General features: G+C 47.6%; 1 protein-coding gene across 14 annotated transcripts in view; it reads left to right on the top strand.

The window, feature by feature from the left end:
* The window catches only part of RIMBP2 (RIMS binding protein 2), a 209581-nt gene that overhangs the window by 174213 nt on the left and 16519 nt on the right, over positions 1–18849 (top strand). For 5 of the 14 annotated variants that reach the window (XM_081174663.1, XM_081174666.1, XM_081174654.1 and 2 more), the window contains 5 exons: positions 492–1214; positions 3289–3409; positions 7807–7953; positions 15737–15921; positions 16638–16806. In XM_081174663.1, the coding sequence (XP_081030789.1) occupies positions 492–1214; positions 3289–3409; positions 7807–7953; positions 15737–15921; positions 16638–16806 (1345 nt within the window). The remainder of the gene's footprint in view (positions 1–491; positions 1215–3288; positions 3410–7806; positions 7954–15736; positions 15922–16637; positions 16807–18849) is intronic. The other 9 variants (XM_081174656.1, XM_081174659.1, XM_081174658.1 and 6 more) reach the window with 3 other exon arrangements.

The following is an 18849-nucleotide window of genomic DNA, read 5'->3' as shown; positions in this document are numbered from 1 at the left end:
GTGTGGACAGGACAGGAGATTTTGCACTGAGATAAATCTAACTGAAGAGCGCAGTCTACAGATTGGAGGAAAGCAGAGGGGAGAATTATGACATAGGCAAATACCCCATCTTCCCCACATACCAAGGAGATCTCCTGTGCAGCATCCACTTCTTTGTTCCAAGTGCCTGGTTTTCAGTTCTTTGTTAGAGCCTCAATATATCAGCCTGCTGTATTGACATCCTTGCACTAAATACAACACTGAGCAACTTCCTAATCATGTCTTTTATTTTCACAGATTCCCATTCAAAGCATGACATCTTTACTCACTGAATAAAAGCTGCATGCTTTCTGTTCGCCATTGCTCTAAAACTAATTCTGTCTTTATTTTTTTTTCTTTCCTCCCTCCTTCCTCTTTTTTTTTTCAAATCACACACTTATTTGTTCTCCTCGCCTATTCTTTGGTCCGTTTTTTTTTTCCTTTTTAAAAAAATCTCACATGCACTTTTAAAGGAATGTTATACGAATAAGAGAATTGAAGCAGCTTTTTTGGAGCAGCCTGATTTTGCCCAGCAGATCCACCACAGTAAAAAGCTGTTCAGTATCCCCGAAGTAGCTGAAGAGGACGGCGATCACTCAGAACATTTGCACAAGCAGGGTTTAGGGATGGCCCACAAAATGAGGAGCGCAGTAGCTAGAGAGAGTAGATCTGCCAGAGCTTACCACCAAGACCCACAGCACAACTTCTGGCACCCGGCGAAGCAGAGAATCTTGGAGGATGCAGGCGAAAGAGGCTATACCTACAGCAGGTCTTCCACAAGGAGCCCAGACAGCGGCCTGGACTGCGGCAGCGAGGAAGAGGAATCGCGCTTCAGCTTCCGCAACACCTACGACGCGGCTTCCGCAAATGTCGCGCCCAGCTGCTGTGCTGCCGGCGGGAGCTGCTCCTGCCGAAAGACGCCGCCCCGGCCACTGCTTGCCCGCCGCAGGACGCTGACGAGGCAGAGCAGCATTGAAGAAGACTTTGGAGACCCCTTCCCTTCCTTTCTAGAGCCCCAAGGCGAGGAGAGCAAGCCATCTTATTATGAGAGGAAGTGCGAGCCTCACTGGTGTAATAGAGCAGATAATTTGATGCGCGAAGATTATCAGGGAGGCTGGAGTGGCCCCTTGGCAGGGAATGACGTTAGGGCACCTTCCGCAAGGCCATCCTCCTACCGAGAGCCCAAAGACCCTCTGGTGTGTTGAAATACAAAAACTTCCTTCTAAACATCTGCTTGCCAAATCAACCTCTTTACTTCCTTTTTCTCCTTTTTGTTTTCTCAAGAGTTCATCCTCAGCATGTGTCTCTAGCTCCCTGCTCCCGTTCCTCTTTTGCGTTTTCTTTCCTCATTCTTTCCCACGTATTTAATTTCTTTTTTTTAATCTATGTTGCTTTCACAGGCTTCTTAATGCTTCTGTTTTATTGTTATTTTTTATTATTTATTTATGTTTTTTAAAAAATCTTGTGCCATAATGAAATGGGACTAATTTGCTTTACAACGATGATTTTTTTTTTTTAACCCCTCACAGATAATCAATCAACAAATAGATACTGGCTTTTGTTTTCTCCCTTCCTTTTTTAAAAGGACAACTGAAACTAAATTTTAATTAAGGGTTAGCTGAACTACCATTTTCCTAACATTTGGGGTTGTTCTTTCTTTTATAATTTTTTTCCAACGATTTCTTTGTTTCTTTTTTATTGTGCTCCTTAAAATATAACCACTAAGGGATTTTATTTATAACTTGGGGTTTAAACAACCACCCCTGCCAAACACTAACTTTATTTCAAACCCCCCTTTTCTCTCTCTTCTGTTTGTTTAAGGTCTGCTTTAAATATTCCATCTTGTCATCTTGTTTTTGCTTCCCTCACTCCTAGACTTTCAAGGACGAATTCTCTTTTTCTTCAACCCTTATCTCTGGGCAAGTACTAAGAACAGTCTCTCTCCTGTCCTGTCCTGTAGCGACAGTGACCTAGGGCTTTGGAGTTAACAAAATTCATTGTGTTTCTATTATCCACCGTCCTCACTCTTAAACAACAAAAACCATCTCTTCTTGCCTTTGAAGTTGCAAACTGCATCTCTGCATGCAGGAGAAAGACCCCCCCCCACACACACACACACAAAAGAGCTTTTGCTCTCCTTGGCTGTTTCAAAACACACACACATACACACACACCTGGGAACAGTTGCTGCAGTTCCATATTTAATCCACAAGAGGGGCAGCTATGCTTGCAAAGCCTTTATATCGTCTGTCATAGACCTCCGTGCTTCCAAATACACCAAGAATGGCTTGCTCGCTTTTTAAGGACTGCAATAATCCAGAGAATGGGCATGTCAGAAACATTCTACCTCAATTGATGATTGTAGATTCAGCATTAGCTGCTTCTGCATTAACTAGGCCAGCAGTTTATTTTCAGTGGAGTCTCTCTCTTTTAAATAATCCACTAACAAAATTGGTGCCTACCTCTCCCCCACCCCTTCCTTCTCTCCAATTAATGTCGGTTGTTACAAAGCTGACCCCCGAAGAGCCTTAGAAGGTGGTGCCATTTCCAGCAAACTAGCAAGCCGAGTGTGACAGCTGTGCAATTTTGAAGGGGGAAACAAATAAATTAATTTGAGAAGGTTTTGGGATCTCGTTTTCTTCTTCTTCTCCTCCCCCTACTTCCTGCAAGCATTAATGACTTTTAAAAGCCTAGAGGTGGCCACAGTCTGAACAGTAGGGGGAAAGGAATGACAGGAGGATGGATGGATGGATGGCGATGCTGCAAAAAAAACGACAGAGTCTGGCTGGAGTGAAATGAGTAGATCAAATAAATACAGGCTAATCCACTCTTCGCAGCTCTGGGGGAAGAGCCTCAGTCCACTTCGAGGAGGGATCAAAGGGACCGGAAGCATGTTTTAGTGGCAACGACAAAGGCAAAAGAATGTCTTAAAACTCTCCTTTTTTCTGTTCCAATGTGCGACTGTTGTTTGCAAAGTTATGTACCACATCAGGCCAGCAAACTTTTTTTCTTTCGTTTGTTTCTTTCCTTTCCAGGTTTACTGGGCATCTGTCCTCTTCTTTTCAGCTAACCTTTCAGTTAAAAACAAAGTTTAGTTGCCTTTAGAGCTAATGATTGACTTGATTTTCTGTTAATTTCACATGCCCTGCCCTCTTCCTCTCCCCGCCCCCACCCTTTACTGACATGTGTACAGCTGTGTAACTTTTAAACCTGTCTCTCCCCTCCCCTTCTCTCTCTCTCTCTCTTCCTCCTATTTATTTTGGTTCTTAGCTTTTGAGTAACCCATCATCCTCCGGAAGACCAGACAGGATGGAGCACCGGGGTCAAAGAATATCTCACAGAAGCGCGGGAGGACCACAGCGGTCGCGGCCCATGCTGGTCCCTTCCATTGGTTAGTTGGCCTGACTGGTACATGTTGTGTTGCTTGTTGGAAGGGAAGCACAGAGATGGGTTGGCAGGAAGGGAAGTCCCCAAATCAAGCTCCTGACCTTGATTTTGATACAGTGGGAAGGAACAGCAATGGCACATTTCTGTCTGCATAGGAATATTCCCACTGGATATTTAGCTTGAGAGACTTTTGGGGAGGAAACTGCCGAGCGGATGAACCACTCTGCTTGTACAACCCAGGTTTGTCACGAGAGGCGGGTGGTAGCATCCTGCCAGGGCCGTACCGCTACAGAGTCCTGTCGGTGGGGGCGGGGCAGAGGGCATGCTGTGTAATTTGGATACTCCTCTATGCCATTCCACTCCTACTCAGCGAGTACACAAGAGAGAAGGCCCCCAAAGCTTTTCTTCCTGTGTGCTGGCATGTGCATCAATGCATGGACGCATTTGAACAGGCAGCCCCCATGTCCGCCAGGTATATTTTTACGCAATACTGTCCCATGAAGACAGTGTGCCCGTATGTCTTCTCTCAATTTTGATAGAATTGGGAGGCCTGGGAAATGGGGTGCAAAGCCTTTCTTATTGACCATCTTTCCGTCAGTTCATAGAATCATAGAGGGACCTCAAGGGTCATATGGTGTTCCCTTGCAATGCGGGAACCACAACTAAAGAATCCCCATGGAATTGCAGAGTTGGAAGATAGTGGAGCAGCTCTTTTAATAAGAAGAGTTTCTTGGCTTTTTATTTTATTTTAAGAGGGACTTTTGCTCCACTTCCACACACAGGAGAATGCCTCTGTACTTTCCACATCATTGTGATTCGTAAATGGTGGGTTTTCAAATTGCAGCACGGCAATTGGATGTGATCGCCCAATATGTCCTGCTCACACCTAGGACAATTTCAGGCTGTGTCAGTGGACACACTGCACTTGGTGAAAACAAACTGGTGTGTGGCTGTATTGGATGTACACGCAGGTCCCACTTTCTGAACGCTCGCTATGTGAAAGTTCACTTATCTGAACACAATGAATTCGTACCCCCAGACTTGCTCTACATACTGCAGATTCAGATATCCAAACAAAAAGCATTTTTTACTTCCTTGTTTGCCTTTTGCTGGTTGGCTGAGGATCAGAGGGAGGGGGAATGAGCAGACAAACAGACAGCATTTTTCGGGACAACAATCTGTGATTGGGAACACATTAGAAACTTCCCCATAGGAATCAATGGAAATCGTCAACTTGTTATGCAAACACACTGTGTTTGGGAAGCGGGACCTGCATGTACCTACAGCACAAGCTGAAACTTGATTAGCCTTTCTCCATGGATCCCTGGGGGGATGATATTATCTAAAGGAGCTCAGACAAAGGATTTGATCTCTCAGCAAACTATCAGCCAAACTAGATGCTATTTGCTACTTACATGTTATTTTACCCACCCTTTACAAAAAGAAAACACCTGAAAGCAGCTTCCAAAGGCTGCAGAAACTGAGTGAAGGAATGGAAAGGGCTGCTTAAAATCACCCTCCATCCCCCCCCCGCCCCCACTGCTTTTTCCCCTACAAGGGAAAAATATGGGATGCAACAAATCAGTGGGGGCTGGTCCCTTACGATGAGTGGAGCACAACTCCAACAGCCTCAGTTGGCCCTCATTCAACTCCTACCTGTCTCTTCTTACTTACAACTAAATGTGGGAAGGCCTGGGGTGGGGGAACGGGGGGGCGATATGTGGAATATTAAAACTATATCAAACTGGTTTTTGTTTTCATTTTTCCGGGAGGGAAATGGCTTTGGAAAAAATGGGGGGGGCTGATTTCCCCCCAATTTTTCTGGTTTTTTCCCAGGCCTTCCCATCTCTACTTACAACCAATTCAGGGGGGTAGCTCTGCTTGAGGCAGCTTATTCTTCCTCCTCAATTTCAGTACTTCTGGTGGGAGGAGGATGGGGACGAGGCAAAACTAAAATTAGTTGTCTCTAATTGCCATTGGGATGTGGGTGGCACTGTGGTCTAAACCACTGAGCCTTGGGCTTGCCGATCGGAAGGTTGGCGGTTCAAATCCTCGTGACGGGGTGAGCTCCCGTTGCTTGGTCCCAGCTCCTGCCAACCTAGCAGTTCGAAAGCACGTCAAAGTGTAAGTAGATAAATAGGTACCACTCCGGCGGGAAGGTAAACAGTATTTCCATGCGCTGCTCTGGTTTCGCCAGAAGCTGCTTAGTCATGCTGGCCACATGACTCGGAAAAACTGTCTGCAGACAAACGTCGGCTCCCTCAGCCAGTAAAGTGAGATGAGCGCCACAACCCCAGAGTCGTTCACGACTGGACTTAACTGTCAGGGGTCCTTTACCTTTAGGCTGCCATTGGCTCTGGCTCCCCCTATTGTTGACCTCCCTGCTTTCCGCTCTACTGGTCCTAATGGGCAGCAGCCACCATGGTAAGAAATAGCCTGTAACTCTGGAGGTGATTTTCAATTGTCAAGATCCTTGTCTGCCTTGTCTGCCCTTCTGCTCAGCCTGAAGGCAGTTTTCTTCCACTTTAAACCATTTATAGCTCGCCCCTACCCACCCCCACTTTTTAAAAAAAACCCAGGGGCCATAGTCACCCTGCTCCCAACTAGCCACACTCTCACACAGCCCCTTTCACATGCACACACATCACACAGATGGTTCGTGCAGATGAGCAATGGACCACAAACCACTGTTGCCAAAATCAGTGGGGTCTGGTGACGGGGGGTAGAAAAATTTTCTGTGTGAACCATATCAGGCCCCTGGCTAGGGGGAGGCATAGCTAGGTTTGTCCGAGAAAACCTATGTCACTTGAACTCTGTTTGATGTGCTGTAGGTGTACGGAATTGCCCTCATCCTCCTCATTGATTCACCCATCAGAGCATCCATCTTCCCATTCCTCTTCATCAGCACATTGCATTTCCCCCTCCATAATACTTTTTTTTTTTTTTTTTGGAGCTTGGTCAAGAGTACCCAACAAGGAAGACCCAACAATCTGAATGAGAAAACCTGAAATATGAATTGTGTCCCTGCGGTTTCCTTTCAGTGGCCTGGCTAGCTTTCTTCTGTTCCCCAGAGGGATAAACCCGTTTGAGGCGGCTTCTCCTCACGCACCTCATGTTCTCTGGCAGAGCATGAGGTACCTTTGCCATTTCTCATAAAGGTTAAATAATCATCACCACCAACAGTAAACTCAAGAGGTTGAGTCCTTGTGAAACCAGGGCCGCCGAAATTAAGTCAGGCATTTCTCCATAGTTTGAGGATGCAGAAGAGTATATAATTAACAAACAAAAAATTATGAACAAAAAAGTCCACAATGGCCTGAGAGGAACCTGTGAGCTTCCACATTTATAGAATGCCAATGGGAAATTGATCAAACATGGAGAGGCTGAATTTGTACATAGCGATGATACACTATGATTTATTATTACACAAACAAGCCTCAGCCTCGTGCCTTCCCATCATCATTTGCCTGGTTTATGGTAAGACAGCCAAGTGCCACAGCTTTGGGGTTGGGAGGAACTGCTGACATATTTTTCGAGGATCCGCTGATATTATTTATTGTCTCTTAGCCCACCATTTCCTCTGAGGAGTTCAGGATAGTGTACATTGTTCCCCTCACATTTTATACCCACAACAACCCCAGCAGGTAGGCTAGGAAGAGGGATAGCGACTGGCCCAAGTCCGCTCAGCGGGCTTCGTGGCAAAGTGAGGATTTGAACACAGATCCCTGAAATCAACACTCTAATGACTGCATTACACTGGCAGTTTTGCCATGTGAATTACTCTCTCCCCCACCCCACCCACATCATATGGCTACTTCATCTCACTCAGCTGTTGAGAAGAACCACCTTTCTACCCAAAAAGAGAACAAAACAGCCTAAAGCGTGAATCAGGCCTTCCAAAATAAGCAAGGTGATGCGTTTTATTAGATTAGCACGTGCAAGAGGAATTGATGGTGTTCCAGATGTTGGTGGGCTCCAAGGGTGGGTTGATGATTCGAACTCCCATCAGCCCCAGGCAGCACGGCCAACAGCCAGGGATGGTGGGAGCTGGAGCCCAGAAACACCTGGAGGGTACCAGACTAGGTGTGATGGTGGTGTGCTCCCTCCACTGTCAGAAGCAGCCTGCCTTCAGACACCAGTTGTTGGGAAGCCACAGGTGAGGAGAGTGGTGTTTCTGCTCAGGTGCTTCTTCTGGGCTTCTGGGTATCCTGTCGGCTGGGCCAAGATGAGCATTTGGCCTCCCTTCTTAACATTTTTGTGGAATGCTTTGAGGTGCATGGTGGCCAACGTCCCAGCCAAAGGGAAACCAGAGCCGGGCAGAGAGCCTTGCCGTGCGGAAGCCTCTACAAGGGAAGGGTAACCGGAGTCGTGCTTAATAGACCATTCCGTTTTTCTCCATAGAGATTACAATGGACAGTAACAGTGAAGGTGCTCGGTCAGGTAGTGAGGGGCATAGTTCCCCCCTAAGAGAAGATGCTTATTATCGCAGCATTGGCGGACACAGGAAATGGTGCCGGCAACGTACCGTGGCCTCTGACTATAGATACGGTATGCCAAAACCCTTCTTCGTCCTTTGTGCCAAACAAAAAAGGGCTGCTTTTTTCAGAGCTGCGTGTGAAATGAGCGCCATCTCTGTATGTCGACGTTGCATGCCACGCCGAATGCCGAGCCCGCCCCTCCCTCGCCCCCTCTTTGATAAGGCAAGTCTTGTCCTGCTTTCCTTTCCCCTCTTTTCGAACAGGTAAGTTTTGCTTAGGGAGGAGAAAGCTTTCTGGTCATCTGGCCCCATTCCCTGCCCATGCCATCAGCTTTCCACATTGAAACGAGTCAAAAGCACCACCCATTGCATGAACCCCATCCTCTCTCTGCCCCCCTCCCCCCCACCTTTCTACTTGGCTGTGCAATCCCAATGGACATGATCCAAGCACTTGACCGCTTGTACCCTCACCTTAAGTGCTTCTGTTGCCGAAATGCAGGTGCAGGATGCTCAGGTGGGAGCCAATCGACAACACCAGGGCAGTGAGCAGATTCTGATCGTGCAACCCCGTGACACACCATTGCTTTGGGGGGAAATCCTAATAACTTGGTGGGACGTGTGTCCAAGAAAGCATGCACAGGGTTAGGCTTTCTCTCTGAGAATTTCAAATTTAATTAATGTCCAAGTCTGGCAGAAGCCTGCATGCGGATAGGATTTGTTTCACCTCTAAAAATGTCATGGAGCCCCGCTGTTAGCAGAGCTCAGATCTGAACGTCAGGCCTCCCTGCTACCAAAATGGCGCTGAGGCCATGTAGACCAGTACCAAGCACTGCCGAAATCAACGGGACTTGCTTGCAAGTAGGGTGTGGTATTGATTCAAAACAGGGATGCTTTGATCTCTGAGCATTCTGGAGGCGTGTAATGCAACGCAGTGCAAACTGATGAATGGAGGAGAATAGAAAAGCATTATTACAAGGGGGTAAATCCTCTTTTCCCTGGGCACAGGCCACATCCCAGAGGCATCTTGCCACCATCTTGTTTTGGGAAGCAGTAAGTGGGGAGGCCCCATGAAAATGAATTTGTTTTCATTCCTCAGTGGGCCTAATAAAAGTAAACTTTTGTGCACCTAGAACAGAGATGGAGAACTTCTGGTTCTCCAGATGTTGTTGCATTACAACTCCCATCATCCCTGACCACTGGCCATGTTGGCAGAAGTCAATGGGAGTTGAACAACATCTGGAGAGCCACAGGTTCCCCATCCCATGACCTAGAGTCTCCCTCTCCTCCTTTCCCCACCATCTTGGTTTGGCAACTTACTTCTGGTGTGTGCATGTGTGTGTGTGTTTAGGGGGTGTGGTCCTCATATACCCCTCTGTCCCATATGCTACCCCCTTGTCCACATTCCCACCTGCTTTACAAGAAAAAGCAAATACAAAGAACAAATGCAAGGCTTTGGGGCTGGCCTTCCTTCCCCTCATTGTCTGGCTGCCATGCATTTTGTCTGCCCTCCTGCTGCTTGGAAATGACGTTTCAGTAACTTTCCCCCTTAAAAAAGGCGGCACCTCTCCGAAAATGTGGTGTTCTGTTGAACAAAAAATATGTATATGCAAAAGGCATTGGGGGATGCCAGTGGTGAATGTTGACCTTGAACGACTAGGTGAGCAGACGGGTCCTGCTAGTGGCAGCCACGTCTCATGCAGGTGTGCCCATGGCAGATATGTCCCCTCTATGCGCAGTCTCTTTTGTTGTGAACAGAACCGGCCACTTTGTGGGATGCCACCATGTGCCACCTCAACGTGGGTTGAGTGGTGGCAATGTTGCAGGTTCTTGCAATGCAAGAATGGGGAACCTGTGGCCCTCCAAATGTTATTGGACTTTCTGGCTGATGGGAGCTGGGAATCCAACAACATTTTGAGGCCCACATGTTCCCCCATCCCTCTCAAATGGGAAATGAATTAGACCTTCTTACATATACTTCTACTGGCATGGCTGGTGTTCCTCTCTACAGATACTCCCTTGCCAGTCTCGGTAAGTATAAAGGCTTCCTTAAGCACACAAGGAAGACCACATGGGCAGCATCCTTTAGACCAGTGTTTCCCAAACGTTTTTGGGCAACGGCACACCTGTTTACCGGAAAAAAATCTCGCGGCACACCACCATTAAAGCCCCGCCCCGTGACGTCAGCGCGCAGCGTCACGCCGGGAGGGACGCACAAAAGTGAAAGTTTTTTCCCTCCCCCTTGCCGGGGTGGGAGGAGGCAGCAGAGCGAGGGACTGAGGGACGGCGGCAGCTAAGGCGGCGGCGGCTGTTGTGGTGGTGGCGGCGATAGCGGGCGGAGGAGGGGGCGGCGGCGGGGCTTGAGGAGCCGTCGCCGGGAGTTGCTGCTGCTGCTGTTGCTGCTGCTGCCCGGACATGCCGGCCTCCTCCTCCGCTGTCTCGCGCTCCTCCCTTTTGCGCGCGCTGCCCCGCCGCTCGGCACCACCACCGCGGAGCCGCCCCCGGCTCGACGCGGATCCTCGCCACCGCCGCCTCTCGCCGCCCGACTCGCCCGCCTCCCTCCCACGGCACACCAGCCGATGTCTCACGGCACAGTAGTGTGCCGCGGAACACCGGTTGGGAAACACTGCTTTAGACTTCTCTGTGTGGGTCTGTTGGAAACCACTGAAATCAGTGTGCCGACAAAGATACATGCACTTACCTTCCTATGTGGTGTCAAGGAATCGCATCAAGGGTGTGTGATCAAATTGCCATTGGATTGCAGGCGCCAGGCCTAGGGCTACACTTGATGGTGTGGGGTTGCATTGAGGTAGTGCTGAACTGCAGAAAAGGTCATTACACCCCACCCAAGAAGAATTAGCCATACAATTAGAGGTGTCAAGAGCTTCATACCCAGCGTTGCTTGGGAATCCTAAGAAACTCAAAAAATCTGTGCATTTTTTAATTCGGTGGTTGAAATCATTGCTGTTTTGGAAGGTTCAGTCTTGATTCAAAATGGCATTCAATTGTATCCATGGAACTATAATTCAAAATTTGGTTAAAAGCAAAACACATGCCTTTTTCGCATCTAGACCAGCCCCAGATCCAGCACACTGTTAAGGCAGGCATTGATGGACTCCAAATCCCATCAGCCCCAGCCAAACAACATCTGAATGGCCACAGGTTTCCCATCCCATGCACAAAAGCTGAATGGGATCTCAGCATGTCACTTGTCTTAAGTTCCTTGGATTCCAAAGGGAATGGGGTGGACGCTGTCTGCTGTGGATTGCATCCATAATATAGACTAGAGTGTTTGTGGTCAATTCTCAAGTGTGGTCTTCTTGTGCATAGACAGCCACTTTGACCGGGCGAAGGCATGTTCAGGGGAGCTAAAGGCTAATAAAGGCCAACTGCTCTGCTCAGTAAATTGTATCTAAAGTTGCAGTAAGACTTTTCTCTGTAGCTATCTATGCACTGAAAGTTTCTGTGGTACCATTTTGCCATGGGCCTCATTGAAGATTCGGTCCAGGGGTCTTGCTTGGAGCACTTCACTCATCAAAGAGACTCTAATGTAAACACTTGAGATAGGGAAATGGGAACGGGGAACTAAGAGGCCCTTCCCACAGTTATTATCCCACCACCAATTATGAAGTCCTCACAAGTCGACTTTCCTTGTGAACGCACCAGCACTTGCTTTGGTTAATGCTAATGGCAACTTGGAAAAAAAAATCATTGAAACCAGTCGAAGTTAGAGGAAGGCATGTGGGGTTGGGGGAGGGATGCCAACACAGAGAGTTTCCAGGAAATTAGTCTGCAATGGCCAAATATTCTGCAAAAGTTAACATGTGATGACTTTGACTGTAAAAATGTGCGGGATTGTGTGAATTGCATGGGCTGCAAGTGGGAGATGGATGGATGAATAGATAGATTTTTATTAATATTTATTTTTTATTGCACTTATATCCTGCCTTTCATCCAAGAAGCTCAAGGCAGCCTATGTGATTTCCCCGCCCCGCCCCCCACAAAATTATCCTCAAAAGCATCCTGTGTGATAGATTAGACTGAGAGACTGCTACTATTGACCGAAGGTCACCTATGGAGCTAATGGGTAGGAGTTGGACCCTTCTGATCTGCAGCACAGGGTAACAGTGCAGGGGGGGTGTTGTTAAGGTACCTAGCAAACACCCATGCAGTGTAGCTTCCAAGCTTCTGTCTCTGGAGAAAGGAGGCAGGAGAAGCTAAGGGCAGGGACTGGTGGACTGTAAACATGCCAATCTGCAGAAGCCCTCCTGCCAACTGCAAATTTCTCTGGTGGCTGGGGACACAATAGCCCAGGGGCCAGTCTTAACCCCTCCAGGCAGAAGGAGATCAGCTAATTTATTGCTGGAGAGAGCAAGTAGTTCTAGCACCCCAACTTGGCAATTAAAGAAACCATCCTGGCTTTGGGCACTTTGAGGTACAGTGGTGCCCCACAAGATGAATGCCTCGCAAGACGGAAAACTCGCTAGACGAAAGAGTTTTCCGTTTTGGAGGTGCTTCGCAAAACGAATTTCCTATGGGCTTGCCTCGCAAGACGACAATGTCTTGCGAGTTCCTGCTGGTTTTTTCCCCTCCCCCCCTTTTCTAAGCCGCTAAGCCACTTATCAGCTGATCCGATAAGCAGATAAGCCGCTAAATGCCGCTAAATGCCGCTAATAGCGCTAATAGTGCTAATCCGCTAATCTGTCAATGGGCTTGCTTCGCAAGACGAAAAAACCGCTAGACAAAGAGACTCACAGAACGGATTCTTTTCGTCTTGCGAGGCACCACTGTATATGTTTTCAGGACCCACCTTATGTTTATGGTTGTAAGTTGCTTTAAATGGTTTGTAATATCGTTTTAATGCTGTCCCTCATCCTGGGACCTTATGGAGAAGGATGGGAAATAAATAAACAAACAAACAAATAGTTTTGTCCGCTGGAGGGAATGATATAAAAACTGGTATGGCCAAAGGGAATAGCAGTAGCTATTAAAAATGTTCACCCATGTCTAGGCACCACCCACCCACAAGAGGGAAGAATTGGGGGAACCTTAAGATTTGCAGAATAATGAAAGCAACTTTAATTGGATGGGTGGGAGACCCAAGTTGAAGGGGCTCAAAGCAGTGTGTTCAGTGGCCACAGGATTCTGACTTACTGGGGTTGCGGGATGGGGTACAGGGTGGAGGGGGGGGAAATTGAACTGGATGATTGGAATCCTGAACAGCAAAACAATACACTGCAACCTTTTGTTGCAAATTCCACTTACTATTCTCTTCCCGGGGGCCCCGCTTTACTGCAGTCGAGCCTTAAGGCTGCCTGGTCATTTCATGTCACTTTTTATGAATATTTGTCATAATAAATGTGAGATCGTCCCAAGGGGAGGTTACACTCAGAAGGAAAAGACAAGTAGATTTGGAAGCGATGGTTAGAACTGAAATGGAAACGCAATACATTCCATCTCTCTCATGGACACAAAGGCAGGGTGTGTGGACTGTTGGGAAATGAGGGTCCTGAGACAGCTGCCTCATCATAGCAGGGTTAAATGTGTGGCTGGAGCCCATCTGATCCCCAAATGGATGTCCCCAAAACCATGTACCATAGTGGGGGTCAGGCCCTGAGTACTCAAGCAGAGCTGTAATTTTAGGGCCATGTGAGCAACTGGCTGCACCTGTTGTTCATAAACTGGAGCGAGGCAATCTGTCCAGTAGGGAGGGGCTAATCTGTCCAGTTGGGATCCTCACAGTTTTCCAGCATTGCGATTTTCACATCTATTCGCTTTTACTTTTTCTTTTTGAGTCCTCATTAAGACAGGGATGCGGGTGGCACTGTGGGTTAAACCACAGAGCCTAGGGCTTGCTGATCAGAAAGTTGGCAGTTCGAATCCCCACAACGGGGTGAGCTCCCGTTGCTCGGTCCCAGCTCCTGCCAACCTAGCAGTTCGAAAGCACGTCAAAGTGCAAGTAGATAAATAGGTACCGCTCCGGCGGGAAGGTAAACAGCATTTCTGTGTGCTGCTCTGGTTTGCCAGAAGCGGCTTAGTCATGCTGGCCACATGACCCGGAAGCTGTATGCCGGCTCCCTCGGCTAATAAAGCGAGATGAGCGCCGCAACCCCAGAGTCGGTCAGGACTGGACATAATGGTCAGGGGTCCCTTTACCTCATTTAAACAAACTTTTCAGTGTGAATTTCTCCTAATCTATGTATTTCTGTATGCGATTTCCCCTAAGCTACACAATAGGAAAAGCATCCCCCCACCCCCCCAGTGTGAAGCATTTTTGTATCTCTGCCTGTGCCTTGTTTCAGGAAGTGCAAATCAAGTAGGTTTGGTTTAAATGCAAGCTGAATCAAATACCACCCACCCTTGTGCCATCCACAGTGTCCACATGAGCACTGACAGCCTCTATGAACAGCAGACTATAACGCAGGATTGCTATAGGGTAGCCATGACCTTGTGTCTTACTTTACAGAGGACAGTCCTCTATTTGAACATGTCCACTCTTTGATGATGATGTTGTTGTTGATGATGATGATGGTGATAATAATAATAATAATTTATTGTTCATACCCCGCCCATCTGGCTGGGTTTGAAGGGCTCTCCAGTCCAAACCTGCCTTCAACACAAATAAATAATGACAATGATAATTTCTATACAGTCATACCTCTAGTTGCAGTAGGTTCGTGTTGCGGATTTTCAGGTTGCGAACGCGGCAAACCTGGACGTGTATTCTTCCAGGTTTTGCTGCATGCACAGAAGCATTCTGGGTGCTTTGCGCATGCACAGAAGCGCTCTATTGCACTCCATGCTTGTGCAGAAGCGCTGCTCTAGTTGCGGACTTTTCGGGGTGCAAACGGCACCCCAGAATGGACCGTGTCCGCAACTAGAGGTACCACTGTAGATGGAAGCGGCCACAATAATCATCTAGTCCAACCCCCTAAAATACAGGAATCTTTTTGAACCCACGACCCGGAGATTAAGAGTCTCATGTACTACCAACTGAACTATTAACTAAGTCAGGTTTAAAGTTAATAATGTATGCTAAGAAGGGAGAGCAGGAGCCAGGGCAAGCAGACAAGGACCACCGGGACACACGTCTCCCTTGCTGTGGTGAGTTGTATTGCATTTCTAATTCACTTGCAGCCATGATTCCCAAATTTGCATCTGTTCCTATAAATTAGCAAGTGTAAGTTTTATGCAAAAATCTGTGTCCTCTTTCTCTAATTTCACGTTGCATAAATGTCCACTCTAAATTGCTTACAACACAGACATTGGGCCTCTGCTTTTGGTGCCAGTGCTTTTTGTGGCTAGAGCAAGAATGTTCTGCCCTCTCCCATTGTACCATAACTTGGGCTCATCTAATAAAATTGCTTCTGGCAGCACACTCAGGATAAGCAAAATAAAGTACTGCCTTCATGCAGCCTTTGATTAACTTACGGAACTCTCTGCCACAAGATGTGAGGATGACTAGTAGCTTGGATGGCTTTAAAAGGGGGGAATAGACAAATTTGCTGTTAATCGTGACAGCTTAATAAATCCTTCATGTTTTGAGGTACCGTGCCTCTGAATATCAGCTGCTGAAGGCTATTTCGTTCATGCTCTACTTGTGGCCTTCTCAGAAGCATTAAATTAGCCTTTGACAGATGGATGATGCTGAACTAAGTGGGCCTCTGTCTTGATCCAGGAGTTCTCTTCCTATGTTCTCACATCCTCTGTCAGTTTTGCTTCCTAGCAACAAGTTGGGGTCTTTGCTGAATGAGATTGAGAGGCACCTGCATGGAGGGCTGTCAAAGATCACCTCGCAATGCTGCTCCCTCACGCGTACTTGAACTTTCTTTCTGGCCTCTGGCCTTGATTTTGCAGATGGGTACTGTAGCCGAGAGCGTCTGTCCCCAGAGATTTACGAAGAATCTGAAACTGACCCTGGTGCAGAGGAGGTTTCCACGCGGATTTTCGTTGCCCTTTTCGACTACGACCCACTGACCATGTCTCCCAATCCTGATGCGGCTGAAGAGGAGCTCCCGTTTAAAGAAGGGCAGATTATCAAGGTATGGCCTGTCAAGCAGAAGCAGAGCACACTCATGCAGGATTGGGGCTAGAACCAGTTATGGCTGCTACCCGTGGGGGCCAGTCTGTGAGGGCTGAATGTGCATTCAGTCAGCCCTCACTTGCCTGTTCCTGTCCCAGTTCCTGCCAACCTAGCAGTTTGAAAGCAGGTCAAAGTGCAAGTAGATAAATAGGTACCGCTCTGGCGGGAAGGTAAACGGTGTTTTCGTGTGCTGCGCTGGTTCGCCAGAAGTGGCTTAGTCATGACCCGGAAGCTGGCTCCCTCGGTCAGTAAAGCGAGATGAGCGCCACAACCCCAGAGTCATCCGCGATTGGACCTAATGGTCAGGGGTCTCTTTACCTTTACCTTTAGGAGGAAAGCTCAAAAATTTGTTTTTGTTGTTGTTGTTGTTGTTTTTAAATTGTTATTTATACCCCGCCCAGCTGGCTGGGTTCCCCCAGCCACTCTGGGTGGTTCTAATAATAATAATAATAATAATAATAATAATAATAATAATAATAATAATAATGCGATAAAACATCAAACATTAAAAACTTCCCTAAACTAGGCTGCCTTCAGATGCCTTCTAAAAGTCAGATAGTTGTTTATTTCCTTGACAAACAAACAACAAATAACAAACAAACTTCAGAAATGCCTAACTGCTTGGCCCAACTGAGTAAGTCATTTGTTTGTTTTCTCATCCCTGATCAACATCAGGTGTACGGCGATAAAGACGTTGATGGATTTTACCGGGGGGAAACCTGTGCGAGGCTGGGCCTTATTCCTTGCAATATGGTCTCTGAAATCCAAGCCGACGACGAAGCTATGATGGAGCAGCTTCTGAAGCAAGGGTTCCTCCCTCTGAACACCCCTGTGGAGAAAATAGGTAAGGGAGGCCACCTGTAGCTGTCATCACGCCGTTGGGACTCTGTCTGCAACAGTTGTAGAAATGCTCCCCAGTTCAGCAGTAGGCCTGCGGTCAAGTAGGATAAATCTGCCCAGAATCAGATTACTGCGTAAGCCAAGGGTAGGGAACCTCTCAACCCAAGGGCCGCGTTAGGTCTTGGGGGCCAAGGCCAAAGTGGGCAGGGCAGCAAATGCCTATTTGGCCTTTGCACAGTAGACTGGTTTTCGAACGCACACCTCGCTAACTGAAGTGCTAGGCATTACCCAGAGTTCAAGGACACAATCCAGCCAGGCAAAACCACTTTGGGTGCCAAGAAGGGTCTGTGAGGGGTGTGGCCTGAGGAGGAGACTACCGAGTTCCAGATAGAGAGACCTGGGGGGCTGGCCTTTGGCCCTTGGCCTTTAGGCTCCCCACTCCTGGTGAACACGAATAAGGGCTAACAAAACTCAAATAGAAATGTTTGTTCCCCCCTACTGAGACCTTTAAAACACAACCACTGCTAACAATTCATCGGTTCAGAGATGTCAATCTTCTGAATGGTTGGAGTCTGCATGGCATGTTCTGCATTGCCAGTTGGTCTGGGTCACCCTGCTTGTTGTTCCCATTGGAGACCCCTGCCTGCAGCTCTGAGTCATGACCGGAATCGCACAATATTCTGGACCAGGCAGGTCATCACTGTGTAGGAAACAGAAGTAGTCTTCAGAATAAGCTCAGGTTCAAAAACTAGAGAGGCAAAGGGCCGAATTAGATGTAATGTTAATTGCTTGGTAACATGCACATTCTTCAGTTATGTAAATAGCAGCTGTAGGACAGCCTGAGCTGTCTCGGGATTATGGGGGGGGGTTAACTTTCTGTCCTCCCCGCACTGCACCCTCCCCAAGGGGGCACCCAAAGGAGCTTTCCTTGGAAGACAAACAACAGCTTCCATCTATTTTTGTCAGCAGAGGTTGAAAGAAGCTGGCTGCACACACTTAAAGCACCTGACCTCCCCCCAAAATCCCGGGAACTGTAGTTCACTCCTCACGGGGATACATTCCCAGCACCCTTGGCAAACTACAGTTCCCAAAGTTCTTTTTGGCAGGAGAGCGAGCAAGAAATGTGCTTCAAATGCATGGGTTCGCTGCAGCTGCTTATTTAGAAAACAAAAAATGTGTGCCTTCCATGCAGCTAATGTTGTGGCTAGTTTGGCCAGGAACCTTAAGTTTTTGTTGTTTTAAAGGAAGTATAATGGTTTAACTCCTTTGGCCTGAAAGGGGTTTGGGGAAGTGGGTTGGAATCTGATTTTGATCCTCTGTTGTTCATGTTGGGGTCTCCTTTGATCCTGAGGATGTGGAAAAGCAAACCAACCCCTTGACCATGATGGATTACACCACCCTCAGTGCAACAATGGCTCTGTGATAAAGACAAACACATGGGGTGGTTAAAAGGAGGTGCTGCTTTGCCACCCAACTGGTCTCCGTCCTTGAAAGTCCACATTTTGAAAGTGCCGTACCTTCCTTCTTAACAGCTTCATATCTTCTCTTCTTTCGTTTGTTCTTTTCCCGAAGTCAACTGCAACCGTTTCAAAGAGAGCTCACACTCTGCACACCGCAGGTCCAGAAAGTCCAAAAGAGGTCTGTGCTTAAAACCAACCAACTAACCAACCAACCCCCAACCCAACAACCTGATTCAAGCTGTTGACGAAGCAAAGTGCTTTGAGCTGGCTTGTTTGATACTCCTTTTAGGCATCCCATCAGATACTGGCAGCAGAAAGGGTGCTCCTCACCTGTAAAATGTGAGCATTCATTAGGTGCCTCTGGTCCAGTCATTGTGCAGCTCTGCTGGCTACTTTTAATAGTTGTGAGTTAGAATCTTTTGCCCAACGTGGGGCTCGAACCCACAACCGTGAGATTAAGTATCTCATGGAGAATGGAGTTCCGCAGAGCTTTTCTCAGCCCCTAGGGGTTGGGTACACTCAAAGCTGGGCAGCAGAAGGTTTTGTTGTTCTTCTGCTGCTAAAGCCTCCCTTACCTAAGTTGTTTC

The sequence above is a fragment of the Podarcis bocagei genome (assembly GCF_964188305.1).
Source record: "Podarcis bocagei genome assembly, chromosome: 16".
NCBI lineage: Eukaryota > Metazoa > Chordata > Lepidosauria > Squamata > Lacertidae > Podarcis > Podarcis bocagei.
Note: the sequence above shows the minus strand (reverse complement) of the source record. Positions and strands in the feature narration are given on the sequence as shown.